General features: G+C 52.9%; 1 protein-coding gene and 3 gene segments (V, D, J or C); 2 read left to right on the top strand and 2 right to left on the bottom strand.

Annotated features, from left to right (window-relative positions):
• Positions 1 to 4,966: 4,966 nt before the first annotated feature.
• Positions 4,967 to 6,098, top strand: LOC129735053 (Ig heavy chain V region MOPC 21-like). The segment is given in 2 exon segments: positions 4,967 to 5,184; positions 5,630 to 6,098. Coding segments are annotated over 2 exon segments (687 nt in total).
• A 1,576-nt stretch (positions 6,099 to 7,674) lies between these two features.
• LOC129735052 (uncharacterized) lies at positions 7,675 to 9,121 on the top strand. Its single transcript, XM_055700425.1, is given in 4 exon segments — positions 7,675 to 7,774; positions 7,967 to 8,431; positions 8,546 to 8,577; positions 8,579 to 9,121. Coding segments are annotated over 4 exon segments (1,140 nt in total).
• On the bottom strand, positions 9,095 to 12,942 carry LOC129735051 (immunoglobulin heavy variable 3-20-like). The segment is given in 2 exon segments: positions 9,095 to 9,754; positions 12,865 to 12,942. Coding segments are annotated over 2 exon segments (514 nt in total).
• A 10,345-nt stretch (positions 12,943 to 23,287) lies between these two features.
• On the bottom strand, positions 23,288 to 23,911 carry LOC129735050 (Ig heavy chain V region 914-like). The segment is given in 2 exon segments: positions 23,288 to 23,780; positions 23,883 to 23,911. Coding segments are annotated over 2 exon segments (522 nt in total).
• Between the last annotated feature and the right edge of the window lie 538 nt (positions 23,912 to 24,449).

Genomic DNA, 24,449 nt, shown 5'->3' with positions numbered 1-24,449 from the left:
TTATGCTTAATTATTTAATTGCAATGCCTTTAGGGAATTAATCACCTGTTTGTGATTAATTATTTAATTGCAGTGCCTCCAGGGAATTAATCACTTGTTTGTGATTAATTATTTAATTGCAGTGCCTCTAGGGAATTAATCACCTGTTTGTGATTAATTATTTAATTGCAGTGCCTCCAGGGAATTAATCACTTGTTTGTGATTAATTATTTAATGGCAATGCCTTTAGGGAATTAATTACTTGTTTGTGATTAATTATTTAATGGCAGTGCCTCCAGGGAATTAATCACCTGTTTGTGATTAATTATTTAATTGCAGTGCCTCCAGGGAATTAATCACTTGTTTGTGATTAGTTATTTAATTGCAGTGCCTCTAGAGAATTAATTACTTGTTTATGATTAATTCTTTAATTGCAATGCCTCTAGGGAATTAATCACCTGTTTGTGATTAATTATTTAATTGCCGTGCCTCTAGGGAATTAATCACTTGTTTATGGTTAATTATTTAATTGAGATCCCTCTAGGGAATTAATTACTTGTTTATGATTAATTCTTTAATTGTCAGGCCTCTAGGCAATTTAATTGCAGATGCACAATTAATTATTTAATTGCCGTGCCTCTAGGGAATTAATCACTTGTTTATGATTAATTCTTTAATTGAGATGCCTCTAGGGAATTAATCACTTGTTTACTATTAATTATTTCATTGTGATGCCTCCAGGCAATTAATCACTTGTTTAAGGTTAATTATTTAATTGCAGTGCCTCTAGGGAATTAATCACTTGTTTGTGGTTAATTATTTAATTGCAATGTCTCTAGGGAATTAATTACTCGTTTATGATTAATTCTTTAATTGCAACACCTCTAGGCAATTTAATCGCAGATGTACCAGTAATTATTTAATTGAGATGTCTCTAATGAATTAATCACTTGTTTATGATTAATTCTTTAATTGTCAGGCCTCTAGGCAATTTAATCGCAGATGCACAATTAATTATTTAATTGCAGTGCCCCCAGGGAATTAATCACTTGTTTATGATTAATTCTTTAATTGTCAGGCCTCAAGGGAATTTAATCACAGGTGTACCATTAATTATTTAATTGAGATGCCTCTATGGAATTAATCACTTGTTTATGCTTAATTATTTAATTGCCGTGCCTCTAGGTTATTAATCACTTGTTTATGGCAAATGATTTAATTGCAGTGGCTCTAGGGAATTAATTGCAGATGTACCAGTAATTATTTAATTGCAATGCCTCCAGGGAATTAATCACTTGTTTATGATTAATTATTTAATTGAGATGCCTCTAGGGAATTAATAACTGGTTTATGGTTAATTATTTAATTGCATTGACTCTAGGGAATTAATCACTTGTTTATGGCAAATGATTTAATTGCAGTGCCTCTAGGGAATTAATTGCAGATGTACCAGTAATTATTTAATTGATGCCTCCAGGAAATTAATTGCTTGTTTACTATTAATTATTTCATTGTGATGCTTCCAGGCAATTAATCACTTGTTTATGATTAATTATTTAATTGCCATGCTTCTAGGATTTAATCACTTGTTTATGATTAATTCTTTAATTGCCATGCCTCTAGGGAATTAATCGCAGGTGTACCATTAATTATTTAATTGTGATGCCTCTAGGGAATTAATCACGGATGTACCATTAATTATTTAATTGCCCTGCCTCTAGGCAATTAATCACTTGTTTATGATTAATTATTTAATTGAGATGTCTCTAATGAATTAATCACTTGTTTATGGGTAATTATTTAATTGAGATGCCTCTAGGGAATTAATTGCAGATGAACCATTAATTATTTAATTGCAGTGCCTCTAGGGAATTAATCACTTGTTTATGGCAAATTATTTAATTGCCATGCCTCTAGGGAATTAATCGCAGGTGTACCATTAATTATTTAATTGCAGTGCCCCCAGGGAATTAATCACTTGTTTATGATTAATTCTTTAATTGCCATGCCTCTAGGGAATTAACCGCAGGTGTGCCATTAATTATTTAATTGCGACGCCTCTAGGGAATTAATTGCTGCTGCGCGTCGAATTTGTTCATTGCGCCCTCTGCAGCGCGCCCTCATGATTTATTGACGGCCAATTAATTAATTGCAAGCTCTGCAGAGCCCTGATTAATTATTTACGCTGGATTCTTTAATTGCAAGCTCTGCAGATCCCTGATCACTCATTTGCACTGAATTAATTAATTGCAACCTCTGCAGATCCTTGATCACTCGCTTTACAACGAATTAATTAATTGCAAGCTCTGCATTGCCCTGATTAATTATGTACACTGAATTAATTATTTGCAACCTCTGTAGATCCCTGATCACTTCTTTACACCCAATTAATTAATTGCAAGCTCCGCAGAGCTCTGATCACTCGTTAACGCCAAATTAATTAATTGCGAGCTCTGCAGACCCTCGATCACTTGCTTTACAACGCATTAATTAATCGCAACCTTTGCAGATCCCTGGTTAATTATTTACACTGAATTAATTAAACGCAGTCCCTGCAGATCCCTGATCATTTTAATTGCGCTGAGTTAATTAATCGCAAGCTCTGCAGTGCCTTGATTAATTATTTCCGCTGAATTAATTAACTGCAAGCCCGGCAGATCCCTGGTTAATTATTTACACTGAATTCTTTAATTGCGAGCTCTGCAGCCCGTATTAATTATTCACACTGGATTAATTAATCGCAAGCTCTCTCAGGCGCTGATCGCTGCGGGCTTAATTACTTAATTACCCCCCCCGATGACGTCATCAGCATTGTTCTGGGGTGGGAGCCAGGAAATGGGGGAGGGGTGGCTCTCCCGCCCCTCCCCCACCGCCGCCACCCCCCTCCCCCCCGCCCTGGCGCCAGGAGTTTGGGGGGAAATGCTGGGATTTGGGGAAAAACGCTGGGATTTGGGGATGCAGGGCAGGGATGCGTGGGCTCAGGGCAAGGATTTGGGGGAAAATAATGGGATTTGGGGAAAATACTGGGATTTTGGGGTGCTGGGAAAGGATGTGTGCGCTCAGGGCAAGGATTTGGGGGAAAATAATGGGATTTGGGGGAAAACGCTGGGATTTGGGGATGCAGGGCAGGGATGCGTGGGCTCAGGGCAAGGATTTGGGGGAAAATAATGGGATTTTGGGAAAAAACTGGGATTTGGGGATGCAGGGCAGGGATGCGTGGGCTCAGGGCAAGGATTTGGGGGAAAATAATGGGATTTGGGGAAAATACTGGGATTTTGGGGTGCTGGGAAAGGATGTGTGCACTCAGGGCAAGGATTTGGGGGAAAATAATGGGATTTGGGGGAAAACGCTGGGATTTGGGGATGCAGGGCAGGGATGCGTGGGCTCAGGGCAAGGATTTGGGGGAAAATAATGGGATTTGCGTAAAATATTGGGATTTTGGGGTGCTGGGAAAGGATGTGTGCGCTCAGGGCAAGGATTTGGGGGAAAATAATGGGATTTGGGGAAAAACACTGGGATTTGGGGATGCAGGGCAGGGATGCGTGGGCTCAGGGCAAGGATTTGGGGGAAAATAATGGGATTTGGGGAAAATACTGGGATTTTGGGGTGCTGGGAAAGGATGTGTGCGCTCAGGGCAAGGATTTGGGGGAAAATAATGGGATTTGGGGGAAAACACTGGGATTTGGGGATGCAGGGCAGGGATGCGTGGGCTCAGGGCAAGGATTTGGGGGAAAATAATGGGATTTGGGGAAAACACTGGGATTTGGGGATGCTGGGAAAGGATGTGTGCGCTCAGGGCAAGGATTTGGGGGAAAATAATGGGATTTGGGGAAAATACTGGGATTTGGGGATGCAGGGCAGGGATGCCTGTGCTCAGGGCAAGGATTTGGGGGGAAATAATGGGATTTGCGTAAAATACTGGAATTTTGGGATGCTGGGAAAGGATCGTGATGGTTCAGGGCAAGGATTTGGGGGAAGATGCTGGGATTTTTGGAAAATACGGGGATTTGGGGGAAAACGATGGGATTTTGGGATGCAGGGCAGGGATGCCTGGGCTCAGGGCAAGGATTTGGGGGAAAATACTGGGATTTTGGGCAAATACTGGGATTTGGGGATGCAGGGCAGGGATACCTGTGCTCAGGGCAAGGATTTGGGGGAAGATGCTGGTATTTTGGGAAAATACGGGGATTTTGGGGTGCCTGGGCCAAGATGCCTGGGCTCAGTGCACGATTTGGGGGAAGATGCTGGGATTTTAGGATGCAGGCAGGGATGCCTGGGCTCAGTGCACGATTTGGGGGAAGACACTGGGATTTTGGGCAAATACCGTGCTCAGCGCAAGGATTTGGGGGAAAATACGGGGAATTTGGGGTGCCTGGCCCCGGTGCAAAGGTGCCTGCGGCCCATGGTGGATGCCGGAGCTGCCGGACCTGCATCCAGACGGCCTTGCTGAAATGTCACAAGGGAATAATTTGGGCCAAAACCTGCAGAATTTGGGATCTACAAAACACGTTGTGCTTGGTGCAACGCTCCCGGGTCGCTGGGAGAGGCGGCTCCTGGTGCCAGGGCATGGGGGAGGTGCTGGGACGCGGCAACAGGGTTGGTACCACCAGCAGCACCATCACGTTTGGCGCAGCAGTAGGTGGCCGTGTCGTCGTCCCTGAGGCTGCTCATCTGCAGCGTGACCGTGCTCTGGCCGCTGTCCCTGGAGATGGTGAAGCGCCCCTTGACCGACGGCGCGTACCTGATGGTGCCACCATTATTCCAAATACTCGCGACGAACTCGAGCCCCTTCCCGGGCGCCTGCCGCACCCATCCCATGCCGAAGCTGCCGAAGGCGAAGCCGGAGCCCTTGCAGACGAGGCGCAGGGACCCCCCGGGGGTCTGGAGACCCCCCCCCAGACTCCACCAGCTGTAGACCCTCACCCAGAACATTCCACCAAGCCCAGACCCTGCTGAGGCCTCCAGAGTCACCGTCCACAGCTCCGGAATGTTCTGGGTGCGGCAGGCGCCCGGGAAGGGGCTCGTCGCGAGTATCACCGACAGTGGTGGTTGGAGCAGCTACGCGCCGTCGGTCAAGGGGCGCTTCACCGTCTCCAGGGACAGCGGCCAGAGCACGGTCACGCTGCAGATGAGCAGCCTCAGGGACGACGACACGGCCACCTACTACTGCGCCAAAGATGCTGATGCTGGTGGTGGTTGGGGCACGTTGGTTCCAAAGGAACGAGTTTTGGGGCGAAAACCCGGACCCTTGGGCGAAGCCTGGAGCTGTGGGACACAACCAGTTGGGACCTGGGGCAGAGGTGGAGGCTGGGCGCAACGAGTCACCGTCTGGGGCCAGAGCGAGTGAGGTTTGGGGCAGGAATGGGTGAGGCTGGATGGGGACGTGTGAGACGTGGTGCGCGTGGTCACGTTTGGGGTAAACTGCTGAGGTTTGGGGCTGGTGGTCAATGGTTGGTGGAAATGGTCAAGGCTGGTGGAGAAGGTGAAGCTTTGGGGCAACTAGTTGAGTTGCGGGCCCAATGGCCAAGGTTTGGGGACAATGGCCAAGGTTTGGGGCATGTGGCCAAAGTTTGGTGGAGGTCTGACCCGCTCCCCGGGCGCGGAGACGGGGGTGGTGGGGGTGGGGGAGGGGCGGGCGCCACGCCGGGAGCGGGAGACTCAACCCTGCCCTTCTTCCTTCCCCAGGGCTGCGGGCGGCCGTGCAGCTGGTGGAGTCCGGGGGGGGTCTCCAGACCCCCGGGGGGTCCCTGCGCCTCGTCTGCAAGGGCTCCGGCTTCGACTTCGGCAGCTTCGGCATGGAGTGGGTGCGGCAGGCGCCCGGGAAGGGGCTCGAGTACGTCGCGGGTATTAGCAGCAGTGGTCGCCACACCTACTACGCGCCGTCGGTCAAGGGGCGCTTCACCATCTCCAGGGACAGCGGCCAGAGCACGGTCACGCTGCAGATGAGCAGCCTCAGGGACGGCGACACGGCCACCTACTGCTGCGCCAAACGTGATGGTGCTGCTGGTGGTTGGGGCACGTCGGCCGCAAATCAACGAGTTTTGGGGCAAACACCCGGAGCCTTGGGCGAAGCCTGGGGACGTGGGACACAAGCAGTTAATTCGGCCCGTTGGGGCTGATAATTCACTCTCTGAGGCCTCACAGCTCCATTCACCTGCCGTCCTGCCTAAATGAGGGCTGATAATTAAGTCCTTTGGGCTCATAATTAGATTTATTCTCCATCCCGCCAGCACTGCAGGTAATAATCAGGCCCATGAGTGTTAATAACTAAGGGTGTTAGCACCAATAATTACATTTATTTCCCATGCCTCCAGCTTTATGGCAAATAATCAGGCCCATGAGCGTTAACGCTTAAGTATATTAGGGCTAATAATTAGGCCTGTTGGGGCTGATAATTAATTTCACAAACACCCACCCCCCAGCCACCCTAAACAAGGGCTAATAATTAGGCCTGTTGGGGCTCATAATTAATTTCACATACCCCCAGCCACGCTAAATGAGCGCTAATAATTAGGCCTGTTGGGGCTGGTAATTAAATTCACCCCCAGCCACCCTAAATGAGGGCTAATAATTAGGCCTGTTGGGACTTGTAATTAATTTCACAAACACCCACCCCCCCAGCCACCCTAAATGAGGGCTAATAATTAGGCCTGTTAGGGATATGTAATTAAATTCACTCCCAGGCAGCCCTAAATGAGGGCTAATAATTAGGCCTGTTTGGGATATGTAATTAAATTCACTCCCAGGCCACCCTAAATGAGGGCTAATAATTAGGCCTGTTGGGGCTGATAATTAATTTCACACACCCCCAGCCACGCTAAATGAGGGCGAATAATTAGGCCTGTTGGGGCTGATAATTAATTTCACAAACACCCACCCCCCCAGCCACCCTAAATGAGGGCTAATAATTAGGCCTGTTAGGGATATGTAATTAAATTCACTCCCAGGCCACCCTAAATGAGTACTAATAATTAGGCCTGTTGGGGCTGATAATTAATTTCACACACCCCCAGCCATGCTAAATGAGGGTGAATAATTAGGCCTGTTGGGGCTGATAATTAAAATCACCCCCAGGCCACCCTAAATGAGGGCTAATAATTAGGCCTGTTGGGGCCGATACTTAATTTCACACACCCCCAGCCACGCTAAATGAGGGCTAATAATTAGGCCTGTTGGGATTGTAATTAATTTCACACAGACGCACACCCCCAGTCACCATAAATTATGGCTAATAATTAGGCCTGTTAGCGCCTGTAATTAAATTCACCCCCAGGCCACCATAAATTATGGCTAATAATTAGGCCTCTAGGGGCTGGTAATTAAATTCACCCCCAGCCACCCTAAATTATGGCTAATAATTAGGCCTGTTGGGGCTGGTAATTAAATTCACCCCCAGGCCTCCCTAAATGAGGGCTAATAATTAGGCCTGTTGGGGCTGATAATTAATTTCACACACACCCACCCCCCCAGCCACCCTAAATGAGGGCTAATAATTAGGCCTGTTGGGGCTGATAATTAATTTCACAAACACCCACCCCCCCAGCCACCCTAAACGAGGGCTAATAATTAGGCCTGTTGGGGATTGCCACCCTAAATTAATCAGCCCCAACAGGCCTAATTATTAGCCCTCGTTTAGGGTGGCCTGGGAGTGAAACCGGGTGAGATCTGGTGCAAAACCCTTGATATTTGGGGCAAATGGACGAGGTTTGGGGCAAGTGGATGAAGTTTGGGGCAGAACCGGTGGGAGCTTGCGGCAAACGGTCGGGAATTGGCACGATGACGGTTGAGGTTAGCGGTAAAGGGTCGAGGCCTGGTGGAAACGGTCAAGGCTTGGGCAAAACCGGATGAGGTTTGGCGGGAATGGTCAAGGGTCCTGGAAAACGGTGGAGGTCCGAGGCCAGTGGCCGAGGTTTGGGGCCAGTGGCCGAGGTTTGGGGCAACGGTTGAGGTCGGTGGCCATGGCCAAGGTTTGGTGGATCAGGCCCAGCTTTGCGGCCAGCGGTCGAGGTTGGGGCCAAGAGGCGGCGCCTTGGCCCGAGGGTCGGGGCCGGGTGCAGGAGGTTGGGGCAGGTTCGGGGACGCAGCGTAGGGGGGTCGGGGCTCCGCGCCGCCGTCACGGCCACCACCACCATAAGCACTTTTGGCGCAGTAGTAGGTGGCCGTGTCGTCGTCCCTGAGGCTGCTCATCTGCAGCGTGACCGTGCTCTGGCCGCTGTCCCTGGAGATGGTGAAGCGCCCCTTGACCGACGGCGCGTACTCGGTGCTGCCACCACTGCTACTAATCCTCGCGACGAGCTCGAGCCCCTTCCCGGGCGCCTGCCGCACCCAGAACATTCCGTCGCTGCCGACGGTGACGCTGGAGGCCTGAGCAGGGTCCGGGCTCCATGTCTGCACACCCCGCGTCACCACCGCCGTCCCACCACCCTCCTCCTCCTCCTGGCCGCCCTCCCAGGTAGGACGCCCTGACCCGCTCCCCGGGCGCGGAGACGGGGGTGGTGGGAGTGGGGGAGGGGCGGGCGCCACGCCGGGAGCGGGAGACTCAACCCTGCCCTTCTTCCTTCCCCAGGGCTGCGGGCGGCCGTGCAGCTGGTGGAGTCCGGGGGGGGGTCTCCAGAACCCCGGGGGGTCCCTGCGCCTCGTCTGCAAGGGCTCCGGCTTCGCCTTCGGCAGCGTCACCATGTTCTGGGTGCGGCAGGCGCCCGGGAAGGGGCTCGAGTACGTCGCGAGTATTAGCAATGGTCGCCACACCTACTACGCGCCGTCGGTCAAGGGGCGCTTCACCATCTCCAGGGACAACGGCCAGAGCACGGTCACGCTGCAGATGAGCAGCCTCTGGGACGACGACACGGCCACCTACTGCTGCGCCAGAGGCGCTGACGATGATGCTGATGGTATCGTCCCGCCGGACCCCAGCCCGGGCCCCCCAGTTTGGTACCCCCAGGTCCTTGGCCCAACCTCAACCGTGGGCCCCAAAGCTTGGCCTGATCCACCAAACCTTGGTCATGTCCACCAACCCTTCAACTTTGGTCCAAAAACTCAACCAGTTGTCCCGAACCTTGACCATTTCCACCCAACCGCACCTGGTTGTGCCCCAAAGCTTGGCCTTCTCCACCAAACCCTGACCACGTCCACCAAACATTGACCGTTGGTCCCAAAACTCAACCATTTGCCGTGAAACTTGACCATTTCCACCCAAGCTCATCTGATTTTGACCCAAACCTTGACCTTCTCCACCAAACCTTGACCATTTCCACCAACCATTGACCACCAGCCCCAAACCTCAGCAGTTTACCCCAAACGTGACCACGCGCACCACGTCTCACACGTCCCCATCCAGCCTCACCCATTCCTGCCCCAAACCTCACTCGCTCTGGCCCCAGACGGTGACTCGTTGCGCCCAGCCTCCACCTCTGCCCCAGGTCCCAACTGGTTGTGTCCCACAGCTCCAGGCTTCGCCCAAGGGTCCGGGTTTTTGCCCCAAAACTCGTTCCTTTGGAACCAACGTGCCCCAGCCACCACCAGCACCACCTTCTTTGGCGCAGTAGTAGGTGGCCGTGTCGCCGTCCCTGAGGCTGCTCATCTGCAGCGTGACCGTGCTCTGGCCGTTGTCCCTGGAGATGGTGAAGCGCCCCTTGACCGACGGCGCGTACCTGGTGCCGCCATCATTCCAAATACTCGCGACGAACTCGAGCCCCTTCCCGGGCGCCTGCCGCACCCATCCCATGCCGACGCTGCCGAAGGCGAAGCCGGAGCCCTTGCAGACGAGCTGCAGGCCCTCACCCAGAACATTCCACCAAGCCCAGACCCCGGTGAGGGCTCAGGTGTCACCTTCAGCAGCCACGGAATGTTCTGGGTGCGGCAGGCGCCCGGGAAGGGGCTCGAGTACGTCGCGAGTATCACCGACAGTGGTGGTTGGAGCGGCTACGCGCCGTCGGTCAAGGGGCGCTTCACCATCTCCAGGGACAGCGGCCAGAGCACGGTCACGCTGCAGATGAGCAGCCTCAGGGACGGCGACACGGCCACCTACTGCTGCGCCAAACGTGATGGTGCTGCTGGTGGTTGGGGCACGTCGGCCGCAAATCAACGAGTTTTGGGGCAAACACCCGGAGCCTTGGGCGAAGCCTGGGGACGTGGGACACAAGCAGTTAATTCGGCCCGTTGGGGCTGATAATTCACTCTCTGAGGCCTCACAGCTCCATTCACCTGCCGTCCTGCCTAAATGAGGGCTGATAATTAAGTCCTTTGGGCTCATAATTAGATTTATTCTCCATCCCTCCAGCACTGCAGGTAATAATCAGGCCCATGAGTGTTAATAACTAAGGGTGTTAGCACCAATAATTACATTTATTTCCCATGCCTCCAGCTTTATGGCAAATAATCAGGCCCATGAGCGTTAACGCTTAAGTATATTAGGGCTAATAATTAGGCCTGTTGGGGCTGATAATTAATTTCACAAACACCCACCCCCCAGCCACCCTAAATGAGGGCTAATAATTAGGCCTGTTGGGGCTGATAATTAATTTCACAAACACCCACCCCCCAGCCACCCTAAATGAGGGCTAATAATTAGGCCTGTTGGGGCTTGTAATTAAATTCACCCCCAGCCACCCTAAATGAGGGCTAATAATTAGGCCTGTTTGGGATATGTAATTAAATTCACTCCCAGGCCACCCTAAATGAAGGTTAGTAATTAGGCCTGATGGGGCTGATAATTAATTTCACACACACCCAGCCATGCTAAATGAGGGCTAATAATTAGGCCTGTTGGGGCTGATAATTAATTTCACAAACACCCACCCCCCCAGCCACGCTAAATGAGGGCTAATAATTAGGCCTGTTGGGGCTCATAATTAAATTCACCCCCAGCCACCCTAAATGAGGGCTAATAATTAGGGCTGTTGGGGCTCATAATTAATTTCACATACCCCCAGCCACGCTAAATGAGGGCTAATAATTAGGCCTGTTGGGGCTGATAATTAAATTCACCCCCAGCCACCCTAAATGAGGGCTAATAATTAGGCCTGTTGGGGCTCATAATTAATTTCACATACCCCCAGCCACGCTAAATGAGGGCTAATAATTAGGCCTGTTGGGGCTGATAATTAAATTCACCCCCAGCCACCCTAAATGAGGGCTAATAATTAGGCCTATTAGGGATATGTAATTAAATTCACTCCCAGGCCACCCTAAATGAGGGCTAATAATTAGGCCTGTTAGGGATTGTAATTAAATTCATCCCCAGGCACCCTAAATGAGGGCTAATAATTAGGCCTGTTTGGGATATGTAATTAAATTCACTCCCAGGCCACCCTAAATGAGGGCTAATAATTAGGCCTGATGGGGCTGATAATTAATTTCACACACCCCCAGCCATGCTAAATGAGGGCGAATAATTAGGCCTGTTGGGGCTGATAATTAAAATCACCCCCAGGCCACCCTAAATGAGGGCGAATAATTAGGCCTGTTGGGGCTTGTAATTAAATTCACTCCCAGGCCACCCTAAATGAGGGCTAATAATTAGGCCTGTTGGGGCTGATACTTAATTTCACACACCCCCAGCCACGCTAAATGAGGGCTAATAATTAGGCCTGTTGGGATTGTAATTAATTTCACACAGACGCACACCCCCAGTCCCCATAAATTATGGCTAATAATTAGGCCTGTTAGCGCCTGTAATTAAATTCACTTCCAGGCCACCCTAAATTATGCCTAATAATTAGGCCTGTTGGGGCTGGTAATTAAATTCACCGCCAGCCACCCTAAACGAGGGCTAATAATTAGGCTTGTTGGGGCTTGTAATTAATTTCACAAACACCCACTCCCCCAGCCACCCTAAATGAGGGCTAATAATTAGGCCTGTTAGGGATATGTAATTAATTTCACACACACACCCCAGCCACCCTAAATGAGGGCGAATAATTAGGCCTGTTGGGGATTGTAATTAAATTCACCCCCAGCCACCCTAAATGAGGGCTAATAATTAGGCCTGTTGGGGATTGTAATTAAATTCACCCCCAGCCACCCTAAATGAGGGCTAATAATTAGGCCTGTTGGGGCTGATAATTAATTTCACACACCCCCAGCCACCCTAAATGAGGGCGAATAATTAGGCCTGTTGGGGCTGATAATTAATTTCACACACCCCCAGCCACCCTAAATGAGGGCTAATAATTAGGCCTGTTAGGGATATGTAATTAATTTCACACACACACCCCAGCCACCCTAAATGAGGGCGAATAATTAGGCCTGTTGGGATTGTAATTAAATTCACTCCCAGGGCACCCTAAATGAGGGCTAATAATTAGGCCTGTTGGGATTGTAATTAATTTCACACAGACGCACACCCCCAGTCACCATAACTTATGGCTAATAATTAGTCCTGTTAGTGCCTGTAATTAAATTCACTTCCAGGCCACCCTAAATTATGGCTAATAATTAGGCCTGTTAGCGCCTGTAATTAAATTCACCCCCAGCCTCCCTAAATTATGGCTAATAATTAGGCCTGTTGGGGCTGGTAATTAATTTCACAAACACCCACCCCCCCAGCCACCCTAAACGAGGGCTAATAATTAGGCCTGTTGGGGATTGCCACCCTAAATTAATCAGCCCCAACAGGCCTAATTATTAGCCATAATTTAGGGTGGCCTGGGAGTGAAACCGGGTGAGATCTGGTGCAAAACCCTTGATATTTGGGGCAAATGGACGAGGTTTGGGGCAAGTGGATGAAGTTTGGGGCAGAACCGGTGGGAGCTTGCGGCAAACGGTCGGGAATTGGCACGATGACGGTTGAGGTTAGCGGTAAAGGGTCGAGGCCTGGTGGAAACGGTCAAGGCTTGGGCAAAACCGGATGAGGTTTGGCGGGAATGGTCAAGGGTCCTGGAAAACGGTGGAGGTCCGAGGCCAGTGGCCGAGGTCGGGGGCCAGTGGTCGAGGTTTGGGGCAACGGTTGAGGTCGGTGGCCATGGCCAAGGTTTGGTGGATCAGGCCCAGCTTTGCGGCCAGCGGTCGAGGTTGGGGCCAAGAGGCGGCGCCTTGGCCCGAGGGTCGGGGCGGGTTGCAGGAGGTTGGGGCAGGTTCGGGGACGCAGCGTAGGGGGGTCGGGGCTCCGCGCCGCCGTCACGGCCAGCGCCACCACGAGCATCTTTGGCGCAGCAGTAGGTGGCCGTGTCGCCGTCCCTGAGGCTGCTCATCTGCAGCGTGACCGTGCTCTGGCCGCTGTCCCTGGAGATGGTGAAGCGCCCCTTGACCGACGGCGCGTACTCGGTGGTGCCACCATCGCTGTTGATACCCGCGACGAGCTCGAGCCCCTTCCCGGGCGCCTGCCGCACCCAGAACATTCCGTCGCTGCCGATGGTGACGCTGGAGGCCTGAGCAGGGTCCGGGCTCCATGTCTGCACACGCCGCGTCACCACCGCCGTCCCACCACCCTCCTCCTCCTCCTGGCCGCCCTCCCAGGTAGGACGCCCTGACCCGCTCCCCGGGCGCGGAGACGGGGGTGGTGGGGGTGGGGGAGGGGCGGGCGCCACGCCGGGAGCGGGAGACTCAACCCTGCCCTTCTTCCTTCCCCAGGGCTGCGGGCGGGCCGTGCAGCTGGTGGAGTCCGGGGGGGGTCTCCAGACCCCCGGGGGGTCCCTGCGCATCGTCTGCAAGGGCTCCGGCTTCGACTTCGGCAGCTTCGGCATGTTCTGGGTGCGGCAGGCGCCCGGGAAGGGGCTCGAGTGGGTCGCGGGTATCAGCAATGGTGGCAGCACCGACTACGCGCCGTCGGTCAAGGGGCGCTTCACCATCTCCAGGGACAACGGCCAGAGCACGGTCACGCTGCAGATGAGCAGCCTCTGGGACGACGACACTGGCCACCTACTACTGCGCCAGAGGCGCTGACGATGATGCTGATGGTATCGTCCCGCCGGACCCCAGCCCGGCCCCCCAGTTTGGTACCCCCAGGTCCTTGGCCCAACCTCAACCGTGGGCCCCAAACCTTGGTCGTGTCCAACCAATCCTTCGTCTTTGGTCCAAAAACTCAACCAGTTGTCCCGAACCTTGACCATTTCCACCCAACCGCACCTGGTTGTGCCCCAAAGCTTGGCCTTCTCCACCAAACCCTGACCACGTCCACCAAACATTGACCGTTGGTCCCAAAACTCAACCATTTGCCGTGAAACTTGACCATTTCCACCCAAGCTCATCTGATTTTGACCCAAACCTTGACCTTCTCCACCAAGCCTTGACCATTTCCACCAACCACTGACCACCAGCCCCAAACCTCAGCAGTTTACCCCAAACGTGACCACGCGCACCACGTCTCACACGTCCCCATCCAGCCTCACCCATTCCTGCCCCAAACCTCACTCGCTCTGGCCCCAGACGGTGACTCGTTGCGCCCAGCCTCCACCCTCGGCCCCAGGTCCCAACTGGTTGTGTCCCACGTCCCCAGGCTTCGCCCAAGGGTCCAGGTTTTTTGCCCCAAAACTCGTTTATTTGGAACCAACGTGCCCCAACCACCACCAGCACCACCTTCTTTGGCGCAGTAGTAGGTGGCCGTGTCGTCGTCCCTGAGGCTGCTCATCTGCAGCGTGACCGTGCTCTGGCCGCTGTCCCCTGGAGATGGTGAAGCGCCCCTTGACCGACGGCGCGTCAGTCGGTGTAGCCACCATCGCTGCTAATCCTCGCGACGAACTCGAGCCCCTTCCCGGGCGCCTGCCGCACCCAGTTCATGCCGACGCTGCCGAAGGCGAAGCCGGAGCCCTTGCAGACGAGCTGCAGGCCCTCACCCAGAACATTCCACCAAGCCCAGACCCCGGTGAGGGCTCAGGTGTCACCTTCAGCAGCCACGGAATGTTCTGGGTGCGGGCAGGCGCCCGGGAAGGGGCTCGAGTACGTCGCGAGTATCACCGACAGTGGTGGTTGGAGCGGCTACGCGCCGTCGGTCAAGGGGCGCTTCAACCATCTCCAGGGACAGCCGGCCAGAGCACGGTCACGCTGCAGATGAGCAGCCTCAGGGACGGCGACACGGCCACCTACTGCTGCGCCAAACGTGATGGTGCTGCTGGTGGCTGGGGCACGTTGGCCGCAAATCAACGAGTTTTGGGGCAAACACCCGGAGCCTTGGGCGAAGCCTGGGGACGTGGGACACAAGCAGTTAATTCGGCCCGTTGGGGCTGATAATTCACTCTCTGAGGCCTCACAGCTCCAATCACCTGCCGTCCTGCCTAAATGAGGGCTGATAATTAAGTCCTTTGGGCTCATAATTAGATTTATTCTCCATCCCTCCAGCACTGCAGGTAATAATCAGGCCCATGAGTGTTAATAACTAAGGGTGTTAGCACCAATAATTACATTTATTTCCCATGCCTCCAGCTTTTATGGCAAATAATCAGGCCCATGAGCGTTAACGCTTAAGTATATTAGGGCTAATAATTAGGCCTATTAGGGATATGTAATTAAATTCACTCCCAGGCCACCCTAAATGAGGGCTAATAATTAGGCCTGTTGAGGCTCATAATTAAATTCGCCCCCAGGCCACCCTAAATGAGGGCTAATAATTAGGCCTGTTGCGGCTCATAATTAATTTCACACACCCCCAGCCACGCTAAATGAGGGCTAATAATTAGGCCTGTTGGGGCTGGTAATTAAATTCACAAACACCCACCCCCCCCAGCCACCCTAAATGAGGGCTAATAATTAGGCCTATTAGGGATATGTATTAAATTCACTCCCAGGCAGCCCTAAATGAGGGCTAATAATTAGGCCTGTTAGGGATTGTAATTAAATTCATCCCCAGGCACCTAAATGAGGGCTAATAATTAGGCCTGTTTGGGATATGTAATTAAATTCACTCCCAGGCCACCCTAAATGAGGGCTAATAATTAGGCCTGATGGGGCTGATAATTAATTTCACACACACCCCCAGCCATGCTAAATGAGGGCGAATAATTAGGCCTGTTGGGGCTGGTAATTAAATTCACCCCCAGCCACCCTAAATGAGGGCTAATCATTAGGCCTGTTGGGACTTGTAATTAATTTCACAAACACCCACCCCCCCAGCCACCCTAAATGAGGGCTAATAATTAGGCCTGTTAGGGATATGTAATTAAATTCACTCCCAGGCAGCCCTAAATGAGGGCTAATAATTAGGCCTGTTAGGGATTGTAATTAAATTCATCCCCAGGCACCCTAAATGAGGGCTAATAATTAGGCCTGTTTGGGATATGTAATTAAATTCACTCCCAGGCCACCCTAAATGAGGGCTAATAATTAGGCCTGATGGGGCTGATAATTAATTTCACACACCCCCAGCCATGCTAAATGAGGGCGAATAATTAGGCCTGTTGGGGCTTGTAATTAAATTCACCCCCAGGCCACCCTAAATGAGGGCTAATAATTAGGCCTGTTGGGGCTGATAATTAATTTCACAAACACCCACCCCCCCAGCCACCCTAAATGAGGGCTAATAATTAGGCCTGTTGGGTCTGATAATTAATTTCACAAACACCCACCCCCCCAGCCACCCTAAATGAGGGCTAATAATTAGGCCTGTTGGGACTTGTAATTAAATTCACCCCCTAGGCCACCCTAAATGAGTACTAATAATTAGGCCTGTTGGGGCTGGTAATTAAATTCACCCCCAGCCACCCTAAATGAGGGCTAATAATTAGGCCTGTTGGGGCTGATAATTAATTTCACACACACACACACACACACCCAGCCACCCTAAATGAGGGCTAATAATTAGGCCTGTTGGGACTTGTAATTAAATTCACCCCCAGGCCACCCTAAATGAGGGCTAATAATTAGGCCTGTTGGGTCTGATAATTAATTTCACAAACACCCACCCCCCCAGCCACCCTAAATGAGGGCTAATAATTAGGCCTGTTGGGACTTGTAATTAAATTCACCCCCAGGCCACCCTAAATGAGGGCTAATAATTAGGCCTGTTGGGGCTGATAATTAATTTCACAAACACCCACCCCCCCAGCCACCCTAAATGAGGGCTAATAATTAGGCCTGTTAGGGATATGTAATTAAATTCACTCCCAGGCCACCCTAAATGAGGGCTAATAATGAGGCCTGTTGGGACTTGTAATTAAATTCACTCCCAGGCCACCCTAAATGAGGGCTAATAATTAGGCCTGTTAGGGATTGTAATTAATTTCACAAACACCCACCCCCCCAGCCACCCTAAATGAGGGCTAATAATTAGGCCTGTTGGGGCTTGTAATTAAATTCACTCCCAGGCCACCCTAAATGAGGGCTAATAATTAGGCCTGTTAGGGATATGTAATTAAATTCACTCCCAGGCCACCCTAAATGAGGGCTAATAATTAGGCCTGTTGGGGCTGATAATTAATTTCACACACCCCCAGCCATGCTAAATGAGGGCTAATAATTAGGCCTGTTGGGGCTGATAATTAAAATCACCCCCAGGCCACCCTAAATGAGGGCTAATAATTAGGCCTGTTGGGGCTGATACTTAATTTCACACACCCCCAGCCACGCTAAATGAGGGCTAATAATTAGGCCTGTTGGGATTGTAATTAATTTCACACAGACGCACACCCCCAGTCACCATAAATTATGGCTAATAATTAGGCCTGTTAGCGCCTGTAATTAAATTCACTTCCAGGCCACCATAAATTATGGCTAATAATTAGGCCTGTTGGGGCTGGTAATTAAATTCACAAACGCCCAGCCACGCTAAATGAGGGCTAATAATTAGGCCTGTTGGGATTGTAATTAATTTCACACAGACGCACACCCCCAGTCACCATAAATTATGGCTAATAATTAGTCCTGTTAGCGCCTGTAATTAAATTCACTTCCAGGCCACCATAAATTATGGCTAATAATTAGGCCTGTTGGGGCTGGTAATTAAATTCACCCCCAGGCCTCCTTAAATGAGTGCTAATAATTAGGCCTGTTGGGGCTGATAATTAATTTCACAAACACCCACCCCCCCAGCCACCCTAAACGAGGGCTAATAATTAGGCCTGTTGGGGATTGCCACCCTAAATTAATCAGCCCCAACAGGCCTAATTATTAGCCATAATTACGGTGGCCTGGGAGTGAAACCGGGTGAGATCTGGTGCAAAACCCTTGATATTTGGGGCAAATGGACGAGGTTTGGGGCAAGTGGATGAAGTTTGGGGCAAAACCGGTGGAGGCTTGCGGCAAACGGTCGGGAATTGGCACGATGACGGTTGAGGTTAGCGGTAAAAGGGTCGAGGCCTGGTGGAAACGGTCAAGGCTTGGGCAAAACCGGATGAGGTTTGGCGGGGAATGGTCAAGGGTCCTGGAAAACGGTGGAGGTCCGAGGCCAGTGGTCGAGGTTTGGTGGAAATGGTCGAGGTTTGGTGGAAATGGTCAAGGTTCGGGGCAACTGGTGGAGCTGTGGGACCAGTGGCCAAGGTTTTGTTGGACTGGGTCAAGGTTGGGTGGAGAATGCCAAGCTTTGGGGCCAAACTAGATGTGGTCCAGAGGAAATGGCCGAGGTTTGGGGCCGGCGGTTGAGGCTTGGACGCAATGGCCAAGGGCTGGTGGAGACGGTCACGGCTCACGGGAAACAGTTGGCGTTTGGGGCCAGTGGCCGAGGTTTGGGGCAACGGTTGAGGTCGGTGGCCATGGCCAAGGTTTGGTGGATCAGGCCCAGCTTTGCGGCCAGCGGTCGAGGTTGGGGCCAAGAGGCGGCGCCTTGGCCCGAGGGTCGGGGCCGGGTGCAGGAGGTTGGGGCAGGTTCGGGGACGCAGCGTAGGGGGGTCGGGGCTCCGCGCCGCCGTCACGGCCAGCGCCACCACGAGCATCTTTGGCGCAGCAGTAGGTGGCCGTGTCGTCGTCCCTGAGGCTGCTCATCTGCAGCGTGACCGTGCTCTGGCCGCTGTCCCTGGAGATGGTGAAGCGCCCCTTGACCGACGGCGCGTACTCGGTGCCACCACCATTGCTAATACTCGCGACGAACTCGAGCCCCTTCCCGGGCGCCTGCCGCACCCAGAACATTCCGTCGCTGCCGACGGTGACGCTGGAGGCCTGAGCAGGGTCCGGGCTCCATGTCTGCACACCCCGCGTCACCACCGCCGTCCCACCACCCTCCTCCTCCTCCTGGCTGCCCTCCCAGGTAGGACGCCCTGACCCGCTCCCCGGGCGCGGAGACGGGGGTGGTGGGGGTGGGGGAGGGGCGGGCGCCACGCCGGGAGCGGGAGACTCAACCCTGCCCTTCTTCCTTCCCCAGGGCTGCGGGCGGCCGTGCAGCTGGTGGAGTCCGGGGGGGGTCTCCAGACCCCCGGGGGGTCCCTGCGCCTCGTCTGCAAGGGCTCCGGCTTCGCCTTCGGCAGCTTCGCCATTAACTGGGTGCGGCAGGCGCCCGGGAAGGGGCTCGAGTGGGTCGCCAGTATTAGCAATGGTGGCAGCACCTGGTACGCGCCGTCGGTCAAGGGGCGCTTCACCATCTCCAGGGACAGCGGCCAGAGCACGGTCACGCTGCAGATGAGCAGCCTCAGGGACGACGACACGGCCACCTACTACTGCGCCAAATATGCTGATGGTGGCGCTGGCCGTGACGGCGGCGCGGAGCCCCGACCCCCCTACGCTGCGTCCCCGAACCTGCCCCAACCTCCTGCACCCGGCCCCGACCCTCGGGCCAAGGCGCCGCCTCTTGGCCCCAACCTCGACCGCTGGCCGCAAAGCTGGGCCTGATCCACCAAACCTTGGCCATGGCCACCGACCTCAACCGTTGCCCCAAACCTCGACCACTGGCCCCCGACCTCGGCCACTGGCCTCGGACCTCCACCGTTTTCCAGGACCCTTGACCATTCCCGCCAAACCTCATCCGGTTTTGCCCAAGCCTTGACCGTTTCCACCAGGCCTCGACCCTTTACCCGCTAACCTCAACCGTCATCGTGCCAATTCCCGACCGTTTGCCGCAAGCCTCCACCGGTTTTGCCCCAAACTTCATCCACTTGCCCCAAACCTCGTCCATTTGCCCCAAATATCAAGGGTTTTGCACCAGATCTCACCCGGTTTCACTCCCAGGCCACCCTAAATTATGGCTAATAATTAGGCCTGTTGGGGCTGATTAATTTAGGGTGGCAATCCCCAACAGGCCTAATTATTAGCCCTCATTTAGGGTGGCTGGGGGGGGTGGGTGTGTGTGAAATTAATTATCAGCCCCAACAGGCCTAATTATTAGCCATAATTTAGGGTGGCTGGGGGAGTGGGTGTTTGTGAAATTAATTATCAGCCCCAACAGGCCTAATTATTAGCCCTCATTTAGGGTGGCTGGGGGTGAATTTAATTACCAGCCCCAACAGGCCTAATTATTAGCCCTCATTTAGGGTGGCCTGGGGGTGAATTTAATTACAGGCACTAACAGGCCTAATTATTAGCCATATTTTATGGTGACTGTGGTGTGTGTCTGTTTGAAATTAATTACAATACCAACAGGCCTAATTATTCGCCCTCATTTAGGGTGGCTGGGGTGTGTGTGTGAAATTAATTACATATCCCTAACAGGCCTAATTAGTAGCCCTCATTTAGGGTGGCTGGGGGAGTGGGCGTTTGTGAAATTAATTACAAGCCCCAACAAGCCTAATTATTAGCCCTCGTTTAGGGTGGCTGGGGGTTGAATTTAATTACCAGCCCCTAGAGGCCTAATTATTAGCCATAATTTATGGTGGCCTGGGGTGAATTTAATTACAGGCGCTAACAGGCCTAATTATTAGCCATAATTTATGGTGACTGGGGGTGTGCGTCTGTGTGAAATTAATTACAATCCCAACAGGCCTAATTATTAGCCCTCATTTAGCGTGGCTGGGGGTGTGTGAAATTAAGTATCAGCCCCAACAGGCCTAATTATTAGCCCTCATTTAGGGTGGCCTGGGTGTGATTTTAATTACATATCCCTAACAGGCCTAATTATTAGCCCTCATTTAGGGTGGCTGGGGGGGTGGGTGTTTGTGAAATTAATTACAATCCCTAACAGGCCTAAATATTAGCGCTCATTTAGGGTGGCCTGGGAGTGAATTTAATTACAAGTCCCAACAGGCCTCATTATTAGCCCTCATTTAGGGTGGCCTGGGAGTGAATTAATTACATATCCCTAACAGGCCTAATTATTAGCCCTCATTTAGGGTGGCTGGGGGGGTGGGTGTTTGTGAATTTAATTATCAGCCCCAAACAGGCCTAATTATTAGCCCTCATTTAGGGTGGCCTGGGGGTGAATTTAATTACAAGTCCCAACAGGCCTAATTATTAGCCCTCATTTAGGGTGGCTGGGTGTGTGGTGTGTGTGTGTGTGAAATTAATTATCAGCCCCAACAGGCCTAATTATTAGCCCTCATTTAGGGTGGCTGGGGGTGAATTTAATTACCAGCCCCAACAGGCCTAATTATTAGCCCTCGTTTAGGGTGGCCTAGGGGGTGAATTTAATTACAAGTCCCAACAGGCCTAATTATTAGCCCTCATTTAGGGTGGCTGGGGGGGTGGGGTGTTTGTGAAATTAATTATCAGACCCAACAGGCCTAATTATTAGCCCTCATTTAGAGTGGCTGGGGGGGTGGGTGTTTGTGAAATTAATTATCAGCCCCAACAGGCCTAATTATTAGCCCTCATTTAGGGTGGCCTGGGAGTGAATTTAATTACAAGCCCCAACAGGCCTAATTATTCGCCCTCATTTAGCATGGCTGGGGGTGTGTGAAATTAATTATCAGCCCCATCAGGCCTAATTATTAGCCCTCATTTAGGGTGCCTGGGGATGAATTTAATTACAATCCCTAACAGGCCTAATTATTAGCCCTCATTTAGGGTGGCCTGGGAGTGAATTTAATTACATATCCCAAACAGGCCTAATTATTAGCCCTCATTTAGGGTGGCTGGGGGGGTGGGTGTGTGTGAAATTAATTATCAGCCCTAACAGGCCTAATTATTAGCCCTAATATACTTAAGCGTTAACGCTCATGGGCCTGATTATTTGCCATAAAGCTGGAGGCATGGGAAATAAATGTAATTATTGGTGCTAACACCCTTAGTTATTAACACTCATGGGCCTGATTATTACCTGCAGTGCTGGAGGGATGGAGAATAAATCTAATTATGAGCCCAAAGGACTTAATTATCAGCCCTCATTTAGGCAGGACGGCAGGTGAATGGAGCTGTGAGGCCTCAGAGAGTGAATTATCAGCCCCAACGGGCCGAATTAACTGCTTGTGTCCCACGTCCCCAGGCTTCGCCCAAGGCTCCGGGTGTTTGCCCCAAAACTCGTTGATTTGCGGCCAACGTGCCCCAACCACCACCACCATCACGTTTGGCGCAGCAGTAGGTGGCCGTGTCGCCGTCCCTGAGGCTGCTCATCTGCAGCGTGACCGTGCTCTGGCCGCTGTCCCTGGAGACGGTGAAGCGCCCCTTGACCGACGGCGCGTAGCCGCTCCAACCACCACTGTCGGTGATACTCGCGACGTACTCGAGCCCCTTCCCGGGCGCCTGCCGCACCCAGAACATTCCGTGGCTGCTGAAGGTGACACCTGAGCCCTCACCGGGGTCTGGGCTTGGTGGAATGTTCTGGGTGAGGGCCTGCAGCTCGTCTGCAAGGGCTCCGGCTTCGCCTTCGGCAGCGTCGCCATGGGATGGGTGCGGCAGGCGCCCGGGAAGGGGCTCGAGTTCGTCGCGAGTATTTACAGCGATGGTGGCACCAGGTACGCACCGTCGGTCAAGGGGCGCTTCACCATCTCCAGGGACAACGGCCAGAGCACGGTCACGCTGCAGATGAGCAGCCTCAGGGACGACGACACGGCCACCTACTACTGCGCCAAAGAAGGTGGTGCTGGTGGTGGCTGGGGCACGTTGGTTCCAAAGGAACGAGTTTTGGGGCAAAAACCCGGACCCTTGGGCGAAGCCTGGAGCTGTGGGACACAACCAGTTGGGACCTGGGGCAGAGGTGGAGGCTGGGCGCAACGAGTCACCGTCTGGGGCCAGAGCGAGTGAGGTTTGGGGCAGGAATGGGTGAGGCTGGATGGGGACGTGTGAGACGTGGTGCGTGTGGTCACGTTTGGGGTAAACTGCTGAGGTTTGGGGCTGGTGGTCAATGGTTGGTGGAAATGGTCAAGGCTTGGTGGAGAAGGTCAAGGTTTGGGTCAGAATCAGATGAGCTTGGGTGGAAATGGTCAAGTTTCACGGCAAATGGTTGAGTTTTGGGACCAACGGTCAATGTTTGGTGGACGTGGTCAGGGTTTGGTGGAGAAGGCCAAGCTTTGGGGCACAACCAGATGCGGTTGGGTGGAAATGGTCAAGGTTTGGGACAACTGGTTGAGTTTTTGGATCAAAGTCAAAGGGTTGGTTGGACATGACCAAGGTTTGGTGGATCAGGCCAAGCTTTGGGGCCAACAGCTGAGGTTGGGCCAAGGACCTGGGGGTACCAAACTGGGGGGCCCGGGCTGGGGTCCGGCGGGACGATACCATCAGCATCATCGTCAGCGCCTCTGGCGCAGTAGTAGGTGGCCGTGTCGTCGTCCCTGAGGCTGCTCATCTGCAGCGTGACCGTGCTCTGGCCGTTGTCCCTGGAGATGGTGAAGCGCCCCTTGACCGACGGCGCGTACCTGATGGTGCCACCATCCTTGTTGATACTCGCGATGAGCTCGAGCCCCTTCCCGGGCGCCTGCCGCACCCACTCCATGCCGAAGCTGCCGAAGGCGAAGCCGGAGCCCTTGCAGACGAGGCGCAGGGACCCCCCGGGGGTCTGGAGACCCCCCCCGGACTCCACCAGCTGCACGGCCGCCCGCAGCCCTGGGGAAGGAAGAAGGGCAGGGTTGAGTCTCCCGCTCCCGGCGTGGCGCCCGCCCCTCCCCCACCCCCACCACCCCCGTCTCCGCGCCCGGGGAGCGGGTCAGACCTCCACCAAACTTTGGCCACATGCCCCAAACCTTGGCCATTGTCCCCAAACCTTGGCCATTGGGCCCGCAACTCAACTAGTTGCCCCAAAGCTTCACCTTCTCCACCAAGCCTTGACCATTTCCACCAACCGTTGACCACCAGCCCCAAACCTCAGCAGTTTACCCCAAACGTGACCACGCGCACCACGTCTCACACGTCCCCATCCAGCCTCACCCATTCCTGCCCAAAACCTCACTCGCTCTGGCCCCAGACGGTGACTCGTTGCGCCCAGCCTCCACCTCTGCCCCAGGTCCCAACTGGTTGTGTCCCACAGCTCCAGGCTTCGCCCAAGGGTCCGGGTTTTTGCCCCAAAACTCGTTCCTTTGGAACCAACGTGCCCCAGCCACCACCAGCACCACCTTCTTTGGCGCAGTAGTAGGTGGCCGTGTCGTCGTCCCTGAGGCTGCTCATCTGCAGCGTGACCGTGCTCTGGCCGCTGTCCCTGGAGATGGTGAAGCGCCCCTTGACCGACGGCGCGTACCTGGTGCCACCATCATTCCAAATACTCGCGACGAACTCGAGCCCCTTCCCGGGCGCCTGCCGCACCCAGTTCATGC

This window comes from Falco cherrug, unplaced genomic scaffold (assembly GCF_023634085.1).
Source record: "Falco cherrug isolate bFalChe1 unplaced genomic scaffold, bFalChe1.pri scaffold_221, whole genome shotgun sequence".
NCBI lineage: Eukaryota > Metazoa > Chordata > Aves > Falconiformes > Falconidae > Falco > Falco cherrug.
Note: the sequence above shows the minus strand (reverse complement) of the source record. Positions and strands in the feature narration are given on the sequence as shown.